This window comes from Trichechus manatus, unplaced genomic scaffold (assembly GCF_000243295.1).
Source record: "Trichechus manatus latirostris isolate Lorelei unplaced genomic scaffold, TriManLat1.0 scaffold00132, whole genome shotgun sequence".
In the NCBI taxonomy this organism is placed as follows: Eukaryota; Metazoa; Chordata; class Mammalia; order Sirenia; family Trichechidae; genus Trichechus; species Trichechus manatus.
The window spans coordinates 2,869,979-2,889,558 of NW_004444068.1; the positions used below are offsets into that span (position 1 = coordinate 2,869,979).

At 42.9% G+C, this 19,580-nt stretch overlaps 1 protein-coding gene across 7 annotated transcripts in view; it reads right to left on the reverse strand.

Moving 5' to 3' along the window:
• Positions 1 to 19,580, reverse strand: part of ZBTB38 (zinc finger and BTB domain containing 38) — an 85,836-nt gene that overhangs the window by 57,039 nt on the left and 9,217 nt on the right. For 2 of the 7 annotated variants that reach the window (XM_023739346.1, XM_004385081.3), the window contains one exon: positions 11,320 to 11,424. The exons of 1 other annotated variant lie outside the window; for it this stretch is intronic. Coding sequence is in view for 1 of the 6 variants with exons in the window: in XM_023739349.1 (XP_023595117.1) it covers positions 11,375 to 11,424; positions 13,366 to 13,864 (549 nt within the window). In the remaining 5 variants the exon portion in view is untranslated. 4 more of the 7 variants (XM_023739349.1, XM_023739344.1, XM_023739347.1 and 1 more) reach the window with 4 other exon arrangements.

Here is a 19,580-nt window from a genome sequence, read left to right on the forward strand (position 1 = left end):
CCCCTCATTTTTACATTGATACACGTTCCACCATTAAAGTCCTACATTACAATTCTTTGTCAATCCTCTGATACACAAAGATTTTCTGTCCTCTTAACACAGGAATTACCCCTCCTGGCAACATGGCTGTCGTGGCCAGGAGGGCCATGGCGGGGGAGGGGGTGATGGAGCGGAGCAAGGTGCTATGTCGACATTAAAGTGACAGCCAGGAGGCAACAGCCTTCAGAATCAGATTCTCAATGTGGTCAAATCATCCCAAATACACCTCTACAGCAGAACTTGAAAGGCACAACCTCCTCACCTCCCAAGACTGTCCCAAAGCACCTCCTAGCTAGCAAGTCCACAAAGGCTAATCTCAATACAAGTCTGTCTCTGTGCTTCACCAGAGTGTCTGGAGCAGTGCTTCTCAAATGTTAATGTGCACAAGTCAGCTGGGGATTTGGGTGGGGCCGCGGCTCTGCATTTAACAGGCTCCCAGGTGATGGCCATACTGCTGGTCCAGAGACCACACCGAGCAGCAAATACAAGGACTCCACTGCAGCCGCGTCTGGTGGCTTTTCTTCATAATGGCGGAAGCCTGTCTTTGTACAATGCCAGAGTGCCAAGAGAGGTCTAACTCCTACGGTAAAAATGCGTGAAATAAACTTTATAGAGATTCCAGAAACGGCTCTTGTTTGTGTGATCCATCTTCATCTATGTTAGGTGGAGATGGCTGAGGTAAACCTAAAGGTATGGTTTAAACAAAGCTACCTGGTATTTACCTGCTTGTGAAATAATAATAGTTGTAATGGTGATGATGCAGATGCCAATGATAACAAAAGCTAACATTTACTGAGCACTTACTATGTGCCAGGCCCTGCACTAAGTGCTTTATAGACATAATGGCTCACTTAACATCAAGAGAGCTGAGGAGAAGAGGTGGTTAAAGATGTTTGGAAAAAGGCGAAAGTGTTGTATATTCCTGGGTGTGTAAAAGGTCACTAAAGTGTCAACTGTCAGACACAGGAGTTTCTGCCCATTGTTCCAGTCTAGGACTAGTTAGGAAGTTGCCGGTAGTCAGATACTTCAGAAAGTATTCTTGGGCCAAGCAGTTCAATACCACAGACGAGGTGCAACAGGATATGCCTTCTGTCGTATGCTGTCATCCCATAGCCTGATGCCATCCAGTGTAACAGACAAGACTCAAAGACCCTGCAGGTTTGGTGCCACTCGGCTGCCTTGGGTGACATGCCTGGATACGAAGGGGCTTCCTCTGGTGGTTTCTTCCCGGTCCATTCTGGGATTGGCATACTGAGTGCTGGGGCAGCTTAAATCAGGGCTGGTGCCTCTGCCGATGTCCTTAGATACATGCCATGTTTTGCTGCTGACCACACTGACACAATCGCTTTGCCTGTATGAGATGCACACAGCTTATATCCAAAGTGGGTCCTTTATTGACTGTGACATGGAGAAGGCTCAGTTCGTTGGGCCGGGCCTTGGAGAGTTCCAAGCCCAATATTCTGCAAAAGAAGGCTGGGCAGGCTGCCACTGAGGGAATCCAGACTGGTGGATTCAATCAGATGGTGTAGCTCTACAACACGGCGTGCAAACTGGCAGTCTAAGGCTGAATGCTGCCTGCAGACCTGTTTTGTTCAGCTCTCACAGTACTGGAAAAAAATATAAAGCCTTCCAGTTTGCCACAGTCTAATCACTCTATCTGCTTACATCCAGCCCCATGTTACACATTCACATTACCTTCTTGCCTTTGCAGGTATTTAAGTTTTAGACCCTTGATCTATTAATAACATAAGCATGATGCACTCACAGGCTTTGTTCTGCCTGTAACATTTCAATCTGTGCACAGTGACTCACTCTCCTCACATTTAAATGGCGAGATACCTGAGTTCAAGCTCTCAGAGCTACAGAAGTGCTCTATCTTAATGAAGCACAGGGGGCGAGAAGTCTTAACATGGAACATATCTGGGTCACGGAACATTTCTTCAGGATTCCTCCAGTTTGTTCACTCCAATGAGGAAAATCTGTCAGTATGTGAATCCTAGGGGGCAGAGGGGCAGCTGTCAAAACTCTTCACCTGGCTCCAGTCACTTTAATTATAGGCTCTGCTCAAGATTCCAGAAGGAGGTGATACTCAGCTCCTAAGCAGCACTTCATCGAAACAAAGTCACACTGTCAGAGGTACCGGCTCTCCCTTTTAAAAAGAGTCCCATATACATAGTTAGCAGGTGTTGCAACGGGGAAGCAGTAATTGCTGAGCAAAACACAGGCTTTATCGGTAGCTCCTTACTGGGTCAAAAAGCAGAGCACAGAAATGGATCCTGGCCCACCTGGCAGCTAGGGCTTCAAAACAACAGGGTCAACACAATAAAGCGTAGCCACCTCACAAGTGCCCTCAGGGAATCCGTGAGAAACTACCCACAGGGAACATAGTGTTTCAACCCCAGGGAAGCAGACCTCCACTCTACAAACTTCAGGGGGATGCGAAGCTGCTGCCTTCAGTCTGCCCTTCTCTGGAGCTGGTGCGGGCCTCCTGGAGACAGGCTGCCCATGCATGCTCTTGCCCTGCTCAGCCCTGCCTCCTCCCACCGTCAACAGACAGCGCCACATTTGCTTCCACCTGGCTCCAGACACAAAATGCCTACATGCAGAGATAGCTCTTCATGGGGCCTGGGCCCTGAGATATTTATTTGAATCCACTGACATACTTTCCTTGCACGCACACTTCCTTCACCCCTGTTTTCCGTCATTTCTCCTCTGCCTCCCATTTTTCCACTTTGAAGCCACTGCCAGCAACACCGCAATCTCTGGAGGGAGGCCAGTCATGGCAGCACAGAGCTCTGAGGCTGCCTGGTTTTGTGAAACACAGTCACTGCTCCTAGGGGTCAGGAAGCGCGGGGTATTGGCAGAGCTGGTAAGTAGGCCTGCCAGTAAGCATGAGGTACAATCAGAGGCACAAGAGCTTTTCTGTAGCGGAAATGCTGCAAAAACTCTGGCTGGTAACCCAAATGGACGCAGAATGGTTTGCACAAAAGTAATCAATTGGGAAAAATTGTTGGGGCGTTGCGGGGTGGGGAGTGGGAGGTAGAGTATTAAAATAACTGTGTTTCAGTTAGTTTTTGCCGATTTTATCCAAAGAGAAATACAGTTAAAACGGAAGTTTCTGGCCATAGTCAGGTATCCAAATAGTTTCCCTGCTCACCTGTTTTAGAGTGAAATGATCGGGGGGGCGGAGGAATTACACCAATAAATAAGTCATCTACATTTAAAAAAGTAAAACTCCCAAACCAACCCCAAACCCGCTGCAGATAAAAATCCACAACGTGCTGTTTACAAAAATTATACCTTAAATACACTGATCTAAAAAAAAAAATCTGAAGAACAGGCTGTTCTTTAGAACAGCTCGGGTTTCTGCTTGTGCTTTCATTTTAGAAAACAAGTGTTCAGAGGCTCCACAGTGGGAGGAGTCTAAACTCACAGGATTCAAACTTACAGAAAATGGCCACCAGGTTTCAGAAGCCTTAACACAACAAACAGGGCACCCAAGAGACCTTCTGGGAACACAGGGAACTTACCTTCCACAAGGGTAATAGTCTGGAGACATACATAACCTTTCTTATTCGATCGGTAACATAAATCATAGCCTCCAAAGTACTTGTTTGCTGAACGCCACAATGACTAATCACCAGAACTTTTAAATTTCCCTGAGCCAGGGAACCTCAGGGGGAAAAACAGGTCCTGTTTAATGGAAAGTAGCTGCTAAGACTGGAGGTAAGACTTCTGTTTAAACTTCATAAAAGAGAGAAAAAAAAAAAAGACCTTGAAAAGTATTTCTTAAAATAGAGAAGCATAAACGAGCTTATCAGAAACTCCTATCTTTAAATCGAAAACAAAGTCTTAAAACTGATCATTCAAATGAGACAAAAAGCGCTTGATGGATTTCCTGAAAGTATCAAAAAAGGAAACAAGTATGCAGAATATTAAGTATACAACAAAACACGGCAAGAAACTCATTTCGTAGTGTATATCCAATGGAGGAAAAATGTGCTTCCCAGGTTAATTTACAGCGCTTCTGTGCAAAAAGTCAACTTACAGCATGTAGGGGCTAAAGAAAACTCCAGAATTGCTAGACCTGGACAGGACAATTTTTAAAGGCCAGTGTTTTTGTTTTTTTCTTTTACCCTATTTAGCACAGCCCTCAGGATAGGCCAGTTCTCTAAAGTCCAAGTAAAACCCCACTCAGGGCTTCATTTTACTGCCAAGTCATCGCTTTTTCAGTCTATCTTAGGGGCCTCTACTTCCTCAAAGTGGTCCCCCGTCTCCTCCCATTAAAGCTAAAACTGGAACTCATATTAGTCCAAGGGAAGGACTGAACACAAAACAGGACGGGATCCAGCAACAGGCACCCAGGCACCCTGCATGACTTTGGCCACCGTAAGACTGTAAACTGCTTCCACCAATGAACATCAATGACAGTACCGAGACCCTGAGAAACCTGGTTCTCTGAGTTCACTCACATCAGGGACTACGGATGAGAATAAACAGCTTTAAGGTGAGACAGACCAGAGTGCTGAGTGTGTGTTAAAAAAAAAAGGCGGGGGGGAATCCTCACTTCAGTCTAGAAGCCAATCAGTGTTCTACCAGAGCTCATCAGAAACCTCCATGCTTACCCCCAAACGCATATGAGTTTGGGGTAACTGTGATTCTGAACGCAGGTTTCCCTTGCCTGGCAAGATAATAAATTCAGCTTTTTTTTTTTTTTTTAACTTAACTGGTGGTCTTAACATCTAATTGTAATCAACTCTACAAATAACCAGACGTTCTTCTAACACGTGAACAGGAAAAATAACAAACAAAATAGGGCCTAGGAACAACATCCAGCTCACAAGGCAGGAAGTGGAAGCTCTTGTCTCTCTCACCCTGCACAAAGCCTGCCTTTGTGGGTTGTCGACGTCACCCAGGAAGCCCCTCCAGGACTCATACACACCGGGAAGAACAACAACGCACGGTCGAGACCAGCAAAATGGCGGTGTGCAAGCTGGGTCTTCCTCTTCAAACTCCCTGAGAAAATGTTCAATTCCTCTCAAATTGTCATCACTGTATAACCTAGCAACTTTTATTACTTAAAAAAAATGCAGTGGGTTTTGCAAACTCTGGGCATAGGATGTCATCACTTACTCAACAGGAAACAATGAGTCTTTGCCTCTACCAATGTAAAAAAAAAAAAAAATTTTTTTGGACTATCTTAATTGGCAAGAATGCAAGTGCTTCAACTGGATCAAAAGTTTTGCATTATGTTGTCCTACTGCGTGTCCAGCAAACATCATGGTCCATTTGCTTTTTGTCAGAAATCCTGAGTTTGCAATAATATCAGGGACAAGTTTCTCTAAGTCTCTGAACTAAAATCAGGAACAAATACCTAACTCATAGCCTCAGTATGTGGCTGAAGAGGCAGCATGGGGTACGGTGAGAAGAGCCTGGGCTTTGGAGTCAGACAGACCCCAGGGCTTGAAACTCTCCTCTCTAGAGCCTCTTCTGAGTCACTGAGCCTCTCTGTGCCTCAGTTTCCACCACGTCGGACTGTTGGAGCTTCTAATAAGATGGCTGAGAAAATGCACATAAGGTATAGAACTAACTCTATAAGTATCAGTTCCGTCCCCTTCCCTCAGGGGCTGTAGGTTTAGGCAGGGAAACTCTGATTTTAGGTAAGGCTCCAGGTCGTTGGCATCCTCCTCCAAAGGAGGAGCCTTGGTGGTGCAGTGGTTAAGCACTCTGCTGCTAACCAAAAGGTTAGCAGTTGGAACCTCCAAAAGAAGCAAACCATCAACAGGATGCTGACGTTCTAAAATGACTCAATATAGTTTTAATGAATGTATTTATGTTGTTACCTGGTTATTAAATATGTACAGAGAACATAAATCTCAATTTAATACACACAAATCAAATACGTTTTATAGCCTCCATACATAGCTTCAACGCCAAACATGTAGATACATCTAAATCCTGCACTGTGAATACGCAAGTAAGAGAGCTAGGACCAGGAAGGAAAAAGATAAATTATTTTCTCATCTATAAAACGAGATTGGGGAAGATGAACAATGTGAACTTTAGCCTCAAAATTATATGATTCTAAGATGCAGAGAATGAGGGAAATAATATCACAGAGATGTTTATCAACCCGAAAACAGAGTCAAACACGTAAGTGCATCGAAATATTTTAATGGCATGACTATGCAATGCTGCCGCCATTAAATACATTATTGCTGAAAACATGTAAAGCTGCAGTGGGTTTTGCAAACTCTGAGCATAGGATGTCATCACTTACTCGACAGGAAAAGAAACTGGTTTAGGAGCTGCATGCTGCCCAGTGCTGGTGTAGGTATACAGCAGACGGTGATGGTGGGTGTGATAATACCACCATTCCCTGACTATATGGGACCGATCTGGTTTTCATCTTATTTCAAGTATAATCCACTGATTCACATATTATTGACACAAGTATAAACTTTTGAACACAGATATGTCTATAATAGAAACAGGATTTGAAATCAGCATATCAAGTCTCAGGTTTATTTCTCACCACCGCTCCCGTGTGCCTCAGAAACCAGCATTTGTTCATCTCTCCCATTTGTGCTCATTTAAAACGCAGATCCCCAGGCTTACCACAAATCTACTGAATCAGACACTCTCGGCCTAGCAACCTACATTTTAATAAGCTCCACAGGTAGATTCTTATCCACACTAAATTGCAGGTCACTTGAACTATCTCGGGATAGATTAGCTACGGTGGGAGGTATACTCTTCCTTGATAAAATTAACACATTAAAATGACTCAATATAGTTTTAATAACGATAAGGCTCTGTATGTAGATGTACATTATGCATAAATTTACATATGAATATAAAGGTTATGAAGGAAAGGAACCCACAAATGGTTAAGCGCTGGACCACTAACCAAAAAGTTGGCGTTCAAACCTACCCGGAGGAGTCTCAGAAGTAAGGCTTGGCAATCTGTTTCCAAAAGGTCACAGCTTTGAAAACACTAAGCAGCAGCTCTACTCTGCAGACATGGGGTCACCATGAGTCAGAACCAACTCGATGGTAACTAACAACAACAACATGGAATCGGTCCTAACCAAATTACATATTACTTAGTCTTCAAAATAATCCTAGATGAGTTATGTATGGGGAAATTTAGGCTTAGAGGGAAAATAACTTTTCTCAAGTCACAAGGCTGGAAAATGGTCCAGCGTGGTTGTGAAATTAGATTTATCTAACCCCAGTTTTCTCATTCCATTGTACTAAGCTCATATGCACGCATATGAAAACAGACACACACACACACAGATCATACAACAGCCATATGGTAAAAAGCAATGGAATTCTTTAGAAGCTTTTTGCATCAACTGAAATGTAGTTTTTAAAGGACTTATTCCATCAAGGGATATTCTTTGGTCTGTCTGCTGACAAGGGAATAAAGTGTAGGACTACTACCAAAACCACATTTAACAAACTGAATTTTAGTAATCAGAAGTGTGTTTTGGAGCTTGAGAGGGTCAACTTTAAGTGTGATTCCTGATTTGTGCAAGCCACAAATGTATGCAAATGAAATCACTTCATATTTATTTTGCAAGTCGTATTTCCTTAAAAAACCAAAAATGCCAACAAACGTGTAATCTAGCACTCATCAATCCAATGGCCTTCCTTGGACTCACTCTGCAGGGTCTGACCCTCCAGGCTCCCTCCACTGGGAAACCCCCTTCTGCTGCCTTCTGGAGTTACCTTCTGCCATGGTTCTTCCTTGCTCTCTTGCCAGACTTCTTCCTGTTTCCTGGGTTCTTCTTTCTTTTCTCAAAAGGCTCTGTCTTCAGCCTTTTTCTCCCTATATTTTCTCTCTGGCAAATCTTTCTTGCATCTCTCCATTTTTTCTTATATACTAATGACTCTTAGAAGCCCTGGTGGTGCAGTGGTTAAGAGCTTGGCTTCTAACCAAAAGGTCAGCAGTTTGAATCCACCAGCTGCTCCTTGGAAACCCTGTGGGGCAGTTCTACTCTGTCCTACAGGGCTGCTATGAGCTGGAATCGACTTGACAGCAACGGGTTTGGTTTTTTTTGTTTGTTTGTTTAATGACTCTCAAACCAGCCCTGGCTTTCCTTGGAGTGTAAAGCCCCCATCTGTCCATGGGCCATCATCCTTGAACGCTTCAAACTCGGGACCTCTAAATCGCAACTCCTCATCTCCTTCCAAGTTTCCTCCAGAGGGACTACTGCTCGGAACTCTCAGTGTCGGCTTACACTGCTCCCTCTCCACCGAAGACATCAGATTCTGTCAATTCTTCCCTCACAGTGTATCTTTCATCTGTTCCTTTCCAACTTCATTGTTACCTCCCATTCTAGACCTTTTTATCTTTTTGCCTTTTCCTTGGTGGGTTGCAGTTGCCTTCTAACTGGCCTCCCTGCCTCTGGTTTCTGCCCTGCTTATCCTCCCTATGTCCACCTGAGCTACCCACAAGAACTTGTTCCTAAAGCACAGCTGTAACACTCCCCTGGAGCCCTGGTGGCACAGTGGTTAAGAGCTCAGCTGCTAACCAAAAGATTGGCTGTTCGAATCACCTGCTGCAACCTGGAAACCTTATGGGGTAGTTCTACTCTGTCCTATAGGGTCACTATGAATTCGAATCAACTCGACGGCAATGGGTTTGGTTTTGGATCACTTCCCTGTTCAAGTATCTTCAATGACTCCTACTGGTTAATACATTCAAATCTCCTAGCTTGGCATCCCTACCATTAGCAGGCAGCACCAGCCTGCTTCTCCAGCTTTGCTTCCCATTCTGATGCCTTGTAAACCAGTTCTAACTCAGTGTGACTTGCCACCTTTCCCTGACTATGCTCCGTGCTTTCTCGCTCTCCCACTATTCCTTCTATCTCAAAGGCCTCCTCCCCAACTCTTTTATTGAAACTTCCACGTTCTTCAGAACATGCCTAAATGCTTTTTCTTTTAAAATTTTATTCGGGTGAAAATATACATAACAAAACATACACCATCTCAATAATTTCTCAACGTACAATTCAGTAACACTGATGACATTCTTCCGAGTTTTGCAACCACACAGCTATCCTTTTCCAAAGCATACCCCCACCATTAACATAAACTCAAGGTCCCCTAAGCAAAACACCCTCCCTCCCACCCTCAGTAACCACTAGCAATCCCTGGTGTCCATACGTTTGCCTATTTTGTATGAGTGAGATCATACACTATTTGTCCTCTTGCTTGTCACCTAAATGCTTTTTCTTAATGAAAAGTCTCTTAACCTCTAGGGGTAAAAAAGAGCTCTTCCTCTTCCAAATTACCAAAATATCTTTTTTTTTTTGGCGGGGGGGGGCACTTACCACATGGTTATTTCTATATATTTATTTCCTCAACTACATAACAGGGTTTGAACTGGATCGTTTCGCTGCTGACTTCTCCATTCTCTTTAGAACAATGTCATACTCGTAGTAAGTACTCAGTGAATACCTGATATATAACATTTAAGGTCCCTGGTTGACCCAAACAGTTTGCACTCAACTATTAACCCAGGTTTGCCGTTTGAACCTACCCAGAGGTCCACAGAACACAGGCCTGGCAATCTGCCTCCATAAAGATTATAGCCAAGAAAACCGTATGGAGCAGTTCTACTCTGCCACACATGGGGTCGCCATGAGTTGGAATCCACTCTATGGCAACGAGTTTGGGTTTTTGTTTTGTCTTGTTTTGTTTTTGGTATAACATTTAGAGAACTCCTTAAAGTTTACAAACTACATTCACATTCAACATCCCATTTGTCTTACTTGAGACTTAAATTCCTACAAGTAGCATTCAAGTCTTGCAATCAGGTTTCTATTGCTTAACACTATCGGGGCTATCTTCTTCTACCTTATAATTTAAACAAAGGTATCTCTTAAATTGCTTAACTTTGAAAACTCATTGTCTTGTGTGGCCTACAAAGCTAAAAAAAAAAGGGAATATTTGAGATAAAGGAAGCCTCCCTACAAACTGTTTTTTCTGCCTGTGGGTTAAGGGTACAAATACAAAGGCTTCTATCTATAAGCAGGTGACAGTAATGACAAAATCAAAATTTAAAAGAAAAGTGTGAAATTCCTTTCTAAAGCTTTTACGATTTTTAAAAAGGTTTTCCTATATATCCAGTTGGAGTTCCATTTATGGGTCAATCTCCAACATGCTGGGAACTGATAGTCCAACATATTAACAATAGGAAATAGGATATCTCAACAGTTGAAATAATTCTTTGCTAAGAAATTGAGCATGACTAATACCATGATTGTTAACAATATATAATGTGTTTGGTCTTGATGCCCAAGTGCCTTGTAGGAGCTCAATAAACATTTGTTGAATAACAAATGAATGAATTCAGATAAAGCCTTACTATTATTTATAAACTGAACACACTGAGTTTTAATTAGAAGGATGGAAGTGTATGTTAAAGTGGAAAAAAAGTGAAAAAGTGTACTGAAAGGCAACAACTTTGATATGTTAGTTACTCTGGTCTCTTCCTGTGACAGATCCCACCCTGTGATTGCTAGAGGAGCAAGGAAATGAGAGAGGGACAAACATCAGGCATGGCCCATCCGACTACATCTCGTTGGAATTTGGGGGTGCGAGCTCCTCAAGGTCAGACACTGCCTTGAACTGTGGTGCTAGCACGGTGTTTTACACACAGAACGTACTCCATAAATATAGTATGAGATGCAAAGCCTTCTATGACCTGCCTCTGTTTTTACATTTCAAGCCCTGACATCTATTCTTCTTTACTTCATGGGGGTACTGTGAGGAGTAAATAAAAATACTGCCATGTAAAGCCCTTAACACAACCCCTAGCACGGTGCTCACCCCTCGGCAGGCCCGGAAGCTGGCTGTGTGACTAAACTACAGAAATTCAAGTTCTAGTCCTGCCTCTTTCCCAACCCACTGGGTAACTCTGAAGAGTCACTTAAACTCTCTGGGCATCGGTGATGTCTCTGGGTTCTTCCAGCCTGGGGAAACTAGAGATCTATGAGGAAATTTCCAGAAGCTACCACAAGTCACTGGCAGAACAGGAACCAGACACCAGCTGGTTTATTCACGTAGCTCTCCCTTCATCACAGAGGCCTCATACATCACATCTCCTTAATAGTAGTTCACTTAAATATCATTGTCACTTCGTGGTCCCAAAGCCTGGTGGATCATTGTCACGTATCATACACCCTTCAGAGATCCTCAGTAAAGACACACAAGAAACAACCTTTTCTATTTCATGTAGACTAAACAGAGACACAATTTGGTTACCTCAGTTAGGACAGACCAGCTTTAACAGAGTCAGTTTCCCGTGCTTTGGAAAAAATCACTTGGAAATCCTTGATTCTGAGTCTTCCATCTCCTCCACATCAAGATCTAAAAAAAAAAAGAAAAAATGCAGAGTCCCACAACGAGACACCAGGATTTGATGTTTTCAGCAACAATAGTGACTGCAATTAGCATGTAATGAGCACCTACTACAAGCCTAGCACTGCACAAAGTAACTGACATATTTTACCTCAGTTAATCTTCATAATGCCCCTCAGACGTAAGGAACAGTATTCCCCGATTTTACAGCTATGGAAGAGGAGGCTCTGAGAGGTTATGGAACTCGTTCATGGTCACACAGCTAGTTTATGTTAGAGCTGGGTCTCAAACCCAGGTTCAGCTGATTTCAAAGCCCAGGCTATTAACCACTACTCACCAAACCCACTGCCACCAAGTCGATTCTGACTCATAGCGACCCCCACAGGGTTTCCAAGGCAGTAAATCTCTAGGCAAGCAGACTGCGGGAAGCAGACTGCCGTATCTTTCTCCTGAGAAGCTGCTGGTGATTTCAAACTGCCAACTTTTCGGTTAGCAGTCGATCACTTTAACCACTACGCCACCAGGGCTCCTTATTAACCACTAAGCTAGGGTTTTAAAAATTTTTTGACAGAGATGCCCGATTTTTTAAAAATTACATTATAAAAACGGAAAACCAAAAGTCTCATAAAACAATGCTTACTTTACTATAAGCAACGCACTCTGATATTTTCTATTCTATTCTATCCTGTTAGTTACTATCAAGTCGGTTCTGACTCACGCCGACCTTATGTATATCAGAACAAAACGTTCCCCAGTCCTGTCAGTTTGTCATACTGTGCTGCCTTGTGTGTTGCTATGATGCTGGAAGCTATGCTAGCGGTGTTTCAAATACCAGCTAGGTCACCTATGGTGGACAAGTTTCAGCGAAGTTTCCAGACTAAGACAGACTGGAAAAAAGGGCCTGGCTATCTCCTTTGGAAAATCAGCCAATGAAAACCCTATGGATACTTTCCTATACCATACCATATGTTCTATATCTTTTTTTTTTAAAGAAAACTTTCGAGTAGTAACCCACTAACCGGATTTCACAATCCAGCAATGGGTCCCTACTCTTCTTGGTTAAACACTGCACTTAGATATAGTACCTTACTAGAAGTTTCTCTGAAGCTACCCACCAAACCCCCCTATTCTTTTTAACCATAATAATCTGACCGAGTAATTGAGCTTCATAATTAGGACAACATTCTTTGAGCTTTAAAATATGTATAAGGTACCGTAACATACATCATCTATAATGGATCTTTAAAACGGATATTCAATTAGGGCCAAAGTCCAGAATGGAAGCAGTCACTTACCTACACCAGAGCAGGAGTTATAAAGTGGAACCGCGGACAGACTAAAATCTCAGGTGATTTATTATATACCATGCAAAGAAGTGGCTAACAGCGGGCGGTTGTGTTGTACCAACAGAGCGGACCAAACTACTGCAGAACTATAGAGGCTGAGATTGCAAACCCCGGGGGGCAGGGCCCTGACTCTGCACGTTCCGTTCAATTCCAGGGGCTTGGTGTTGAACCAAGGAAATCATCAGGTTCCCGTAGGGTCAGGACTGGGGTCCGATTAACAATCCCGTGGAGGGTAAGTGCGACTGTCAGCGTAGTTCCTGAGCCTGCTGGACGCGAGCCCACAAGGTCCCCAGCCCTCGGGTACGCATTTCTCCCGGACCCCTCCCCTGGACCTCAGCTGCGCAGGACCTGCCCCGACTCTCCCGTGGAACAACACAACCCCCGCTTCCGGGCGCAGGACCCGGGGTCCGGCACCTGTGGGCGCCTCCTCCCGCAGCAGCTCCGATTTCCAGTGTCTGCAAAGCTAAAAGCCCCGCAGGAGAGTTTTCCCAGCCGTGTTTGAGGCTTCCCCTGGGCAGGCGAGGGCCAGGCTGCGCGCCTGGGCCCCACGCCGGAGCCGCGCGTCGCCCCCGGCCCCGCGCGCAGATCCTGCGGGTACACTTACAGGGCTCGGGTCCTCCGCCGCCAGCGCGTTTCCCCGGGGGTCCATGGTGCTTCCGGACCCGCGAGTACGGCCGCAGCGCTGCACAGCACCGCCCAGAAAATGGACGCCGGCGGCTCGGCTCTGCCGGCCGGCCCGCCCCCGGCGCGGGGCAGAGGACGCGGCCGGTCCGGGAAAATGTCGGCCCGACCCTCAGCCCCGCCGGCCGGGGAGCTAGAGAAACACCGCGCCGGGGACGAGGCCTGGGGGCGGGGGGCAGCGGCGGGTCCCCGGACGGGGGCCCCACGGCGGGCCCCCGAGCCCTCACATTCCACCGAGGGGGCGACTGGGGGCCCACAAAGGACCCACGAGCCCCCAGGCCCCGCCCAGGGGCCGCGTGGGACCCACAACGAGCCTGCCAACTCCCAGACCCCACGCAGAGGGCAGCGGACTCAGCCTCCTCCGGAGAGGGCAGCGGAGGACACAACTTAGAACCTGACGGAAGGGCAACTCGGCAGTCCATGGCCACAGAGCCTGGACTGTCACAACAAGGTCTTGTCCGCAGAAGAGTCCGTGGCTCCCAGTTCTGACCCCAGACAGCATCCAAACCTTACACACTGGGGAGAGGCAGGATTTCAAGAAAGGCATGTGTAGTTTTAATTTAATCAAATTCTCGGGAATAGGTCATCACCGTAGCTGTCAGGAGAGGCCTAGATAGACCTTTCCCAACGTGTTGTAAGAGCGACTTCACACAAAAGACCCAGTCCTCTTGCTTAAATTAAAGGGCGCCAACTGCCTGCTGGGATCTTCCTTCCAAGATCATTGAAAAAGTATTTACTGAGGGCCTGTCACAAACTCGCCTTGTGGAGCTTACAACCCAGTGGACTAATGTATGGGTTTTTGTTTGCTTGTTTTGTCAAATCATCCATGTTCCCTGGGTCCTGATACTATTGAGTGTTACTTAAACATTTTCTTTAGAAAAAATTCATTCCCAGGCCAACTTAAAAGGATAAAAAGTCTGTTCTTTACTTGATTTACATCTTGTTTTTAGCCTGGAATGTGGTGTTCGCAATTCTGCATCCCAGTTCCTGATCATGTTTTAAGAATGTGATCGTTTTTGACAAATAAACAAGATTCCGATATTCAGTACGATGCCAGTAAAACATTTTAAATAATCAAGGGAAATATTTTTAATATTTTGTTGTCTCCTAGTCAAATTAAAGAATCATATAAGTTAAAAATAAAGGCAGGTTTTGAAGGTTGACTGGGCAACATGCATACACATGTACACTAGCAGTTCCCAACCTCTGCAACACCAGGCACCGTTTATTCATAGGCCGGCCACGTGTTTAGAAGGATCCACTCCACTAAATAGCCTTTATTAAATAATGATTCATCTTCCCACTTAAAAAAAAAAAAAGACTGCAATGTTTTTGTATATGTAACTGCCAATCCGAGCTTCTACAAAACCTTAGCTAATCTGTTGTGAATAGTGGATTCCAACCTAAAGAAATTTAGGGTCTAATTGTCTGTTTATATGTTTCCATTGTGGCTTTTGGAAACTGTGAAAATCATTCAAAGACATCCAAGAAAACTGAAGCTCAGGGATTAGGAACTGTGAGCTGGAAGGTGTCAGTATGAGGCCTTCTCTATGCCTCCCTGCACCTCCCTACTTTTGGAAGGTGGGGAGGTGGTGGAGTAAGGCAGTTTGGAATTTGGAATCAGCCTGCCTAGGTTTATAGCCCAGCTTTATCACTTAAAAGGCTACTCACTGTGTAACTTTAGACAACTTAACCTCCCCGAGCCTCAGTTTCCTCATCTGAAAAATGGGGATAATTTTAATAATAGTGCCTACCTCATAGGGTTTTTGAGAATTAAATGAGATAATACGTGGAAAGTGTTTACAGTAGTGCCTGGCACATAGTAAGTGCTCTGCACGTATATGCTGTTGTGGCTGTTAGTGCTAGAGGTCAGGTATTCTGAGCTCTAAGTAACTGCCATTCAAGGGGTGAGAATCATAGCTTTGATTTCTTTGTAAAGCAACCTTTTACCCCAGAAACTTTCCATGGGTAAACTGCCCAGGGTCACATGGTGAGTGACATAAAAGGGTTTAAATCCAGGTCTGATTCTACCACCCACCTTCTTGTACCGCTAACGTGTTCCAGGTGGTACCTTGATCAGATGCTGTCAACAGCTTGTTAAGGTCAAATCGGCTCTGGCTTTCCTAAGAGGCTTAGCAAGTGAATGGCTCCTTACATCCACTTGGGAATTCATGAACAGTGGCATTTCTTTCTCATTAGAGCCAAATGTTTCTCCAGAAGCGAGTAGATTTCCCCAAAATTATTATTAATAACTAAAATATCATGGCAATAGTTTCAAACACCACAGCCTAAAACTTACATAATCAGCCCGTCCTTCAAAATTTTCCACCCTTCCTCATAACCAGTCACAGATTCTCTCTTTTAATCATGCTTCTGAGTACGGGGAACTATCTGGAAATTTCCAGAAATATTCCAGCTTGTTATAATTGTATTCTTTCCAAAACAACTAAATGTGATATATTTTCTATGTCTTTATAATACCCTTCATTTCTATACATTTGCAAAAATCCCAAGACTTTTAAGATTCTCTCTTCTCTTGTTGGGAATAAGAGGAGGGTATGGAATGTGCGGCTAATTGCTTCCATGAACAACTGCCTCCTTTGCCATAAGACCAGAAGAACTGGGTGGTGCCTGGCTACCATTACGGGATTCCATAGACGAATCCTGACCAAAAGGAGAAAAATGCAGAACAGAATTTCAAATTCTCATGGGACTCTAGACTTCCTGGAGCCATGGAGGGTGCATAAACCCCTGACACTGTTGCCCTGAGATAATCTTTAAACCTTAATCCAAAAATATCCTCTAGAGTCAATTTAAAACTGAACAGTAAGTAGTTTAGCTGAGCTAATAAAGAATGTCTGCCTTGAGCATTACGCTCTTTTGAGAACTATCTATACGGGATCAAACTGACAACAGCAACTAGAAAGATTAGACAGGAACCTTAGGGGGCAGCGAGTTTCTGTTAATGAGGGAGGAACAACTCAGAAAAGGAGGGTAAGAATGGCTGTACAACTTGAAGAATGTAATCAATGTCACTAAATTATACATGTATAAACTGTTGAGGTGGTGTATATGTTTTGCTGTATATATTCTCAACAACAACAATAAAATAAATAACATTTAGGAAAAGAAAAAAAGATTCTCTCATCTCTTAAATTTCTACCAGTTCTTCAACATCTCCACAGTATGGCTCCTGATCCTTCCTGGTGGCCTTCTCTTGGAGGCTTTCTGCATTTCTACCTCATACCGCTTAAACTGCCACACGATTTCTGTTACACTACAACTATGGGGCAGTTCTACTATGTCCAGAAGCTCGCTATGAGTTAGAATCAGCTCGATGGTATACCACTACAAGAACAACTGCCTGATTGTGTTTTCTGACTAGGACCATTGGCAAATAAAATACTTGCTTCCCCCTTGTCTTTAAGGTTTCAATATCATCATTATATCACATGAAAAGACTAAAGTGTTGCCTCTTTCAAACTCACTTGCTTCCTTTTGTTTTCTGTCATGGTTAGGAATCTATAACTCATTCCACCTCCAATACTTGCAGCACTCTGTTAATGTGATTTTTTTTTTTTTTTTAACTTTTTCCTTCTTTCTCTCATCCTGGGCTCTCATCAAACTCCATCACTTGACCTCCCCTTATTATGGCTACTTATCGATTTCCCTTCAAGCATTTTTTAAAAATCGCTGTCCAAATATTTTCTTTAATTTCCACCACACTCCTGAAAGGACTCTTGTTGTGATGCTGTGTTGACATCTACAAAAGCCCCAAAGAAGCAATGTTTAGAACAGGGGTGTGAACTTCAGATACCTATGGGAGCCAGGCAGACAAATGTGTGAAGCTGCCTGTCCTAAGAGGTGTGAACTGGGGCCTATAGGAGAATTCATGTCCCATTAAGAAGGGGGGAAGGGGGGCGCTACCCAGCCCCAAATGATTGTTGCCAGGTGGGAATGCCAGATCTGTAGAGTTTTCCAAAGAAGCCAAAAATCTGGATTTTTATCTAAAAATTTACAAAATACTGAAACCTTAAAAAAAAAAAAACAAAAGGAACCTAAGTTTGATCAAGCCTCTAGATGTAACTACCAGTTCACAGGAATCTGAGGCAGAGGAACATGCTAACCAGCACCGAGGGATGCAACCATCAAATTTCAGATTGTGGGACACTCTATGGGTCAAATTGTTTCTTTAACAGATTCTTTTACAGCAGTAGTAAGGATAAGAAAAGAGAAGGAGGGAAAATTACAGATTAAATGAAATTTAAGAGAATATCAATTGCACCGTATGGACCTTATTTAGAATCATGATTTGAACAAATGAGTTTTTTTTTTTTAAATAACTTCATTGGAAAAATTTGAATGAGGGCTATGATGTTTGATGTTATTAGAGACTTAATGTCATTTGTTGATGTGGCAACAGACTGGTTATTTTTCTTTCTTCATAATGTACATTTAAAAATTTGTATTTATTTATTTTCTTATCTATTTTTTATACCTTTTTATTTGGAAATATTTCAAACTTGTAGAATGAGTTGCAAGAATAGTTCAAAGAACTCCTATATACCCTCCACCCAGATCAATCAATCTTCTATCTATCTATCTATGGCTATCTATTTTCCTGAACCATTTGAGAGTTGAAGTTTTAGCCCTAAATTGTTTAGCATTTATTTCTCTTTCTAAGAGAAAAGGACATTCTCTTAGAATCCTTATCTTTTAGAGAATCATACTGAAATATTTAGAGAAAAATGTTGTTAATATGATGCTTGAGATTTGATACAAGAGGGGATTTAAATGAAACAAGATTGGCCAGCAGTTGAGAATTGTTTAATGTGGACAATAGCTACATGGGTTTTTTTTAAACTAGTCTATTTCTACATATGTTTAAGATTTTCATAATAAAGTTTTTTTTAAAGTTATGTTAAGGAAAGATTTTTAAAATAATGTGATAAAATGTTTATACTATGAGATTAAGTAAAAAAAAAAAAAGATACACAATTGTCTATAAAACATTATCTTAACTACTAAAAACTTCACCATGCACAGATAAAAAAGGATAAAAGTCAAAATGTTAACATTCCAGATTATGTCACAATAGATATATACTACTTTTATAATTATAAAACAAGGTTATGCAATTTTAAAATCTGAAAACAAAAACACTGGCAACTGATTCAATTAAAAACATTGTTAGAAGTCAAACAAAACACTGGATCTAGCCAATGAAAGCTGACACTACGTTTTGTGAATGCAGAAAGAATATTTACACGGGCATTTTCTATCCCGAGTTTGCAGACTGGTTTAGAAAAGGAGTTGTCAAACTTGGCCCGCCACCTGTTTCCATATGGCCCACAAGCTAAGAATGGCTTTCACAATTTTAAATAATTGAAAAAAAATCAAAAGAATATTTCATGACATGAAAAAATTATATGAAATTCAGATTTCAGTGTCCGTAAATGAATTTTTATTAGAACATAGCCCCAGTCATTCGTTTATAGATCTATGATAGTACATATATTATTATACTTAATATTATATTATTACTATACTTTGACTTTCCTAAATAAAAAAATTTGTTTTTTCCCTTGTTATATAAGTAACTACATAATATCCTCAATTTTGTCTCTTGACCCTCAAAGCCTAAAATATTTATTATCTGATTTAGAACTGGGCTTCCTATGTGACCTAAAAGCAGCCTGGTTTAGCAGAAAGAGCACTGGACTAGGAGTCAAGCTTGGTTCTGCCATTTAACTCTCCAGCTGGGCTTGAGAAGCCACAACTTCTCTGGGTCACGGTTCCTTCAGTAACAGAATCAAGAGAATGTGAAGTCTGTGATTCCCATAAGAGCTAAACAAAAAGTACAGGGATGACAGCGAGACTAAATTACTGGTACACCACCCCAGCTTGGTTCGCCTGTAGACCAAGGGATTCAAACAATCAGAATGTGGAACAGGAATGGCTCAACAGGCACTCAGACCAGGGGCTGGAGAAGCTGGTGAGGAGGAAGAAAAGAAGAGGCTCTGGGGGCTCCAAAAGCAAAGTGGCAAGTCTGTGGTGGGCAACATGACTTTGGGAAAAGGAATTTCTAAAACTTGCAGCTTGCAGCAGGTATTTTGGCTATACCTCCAGTCTGAGCTT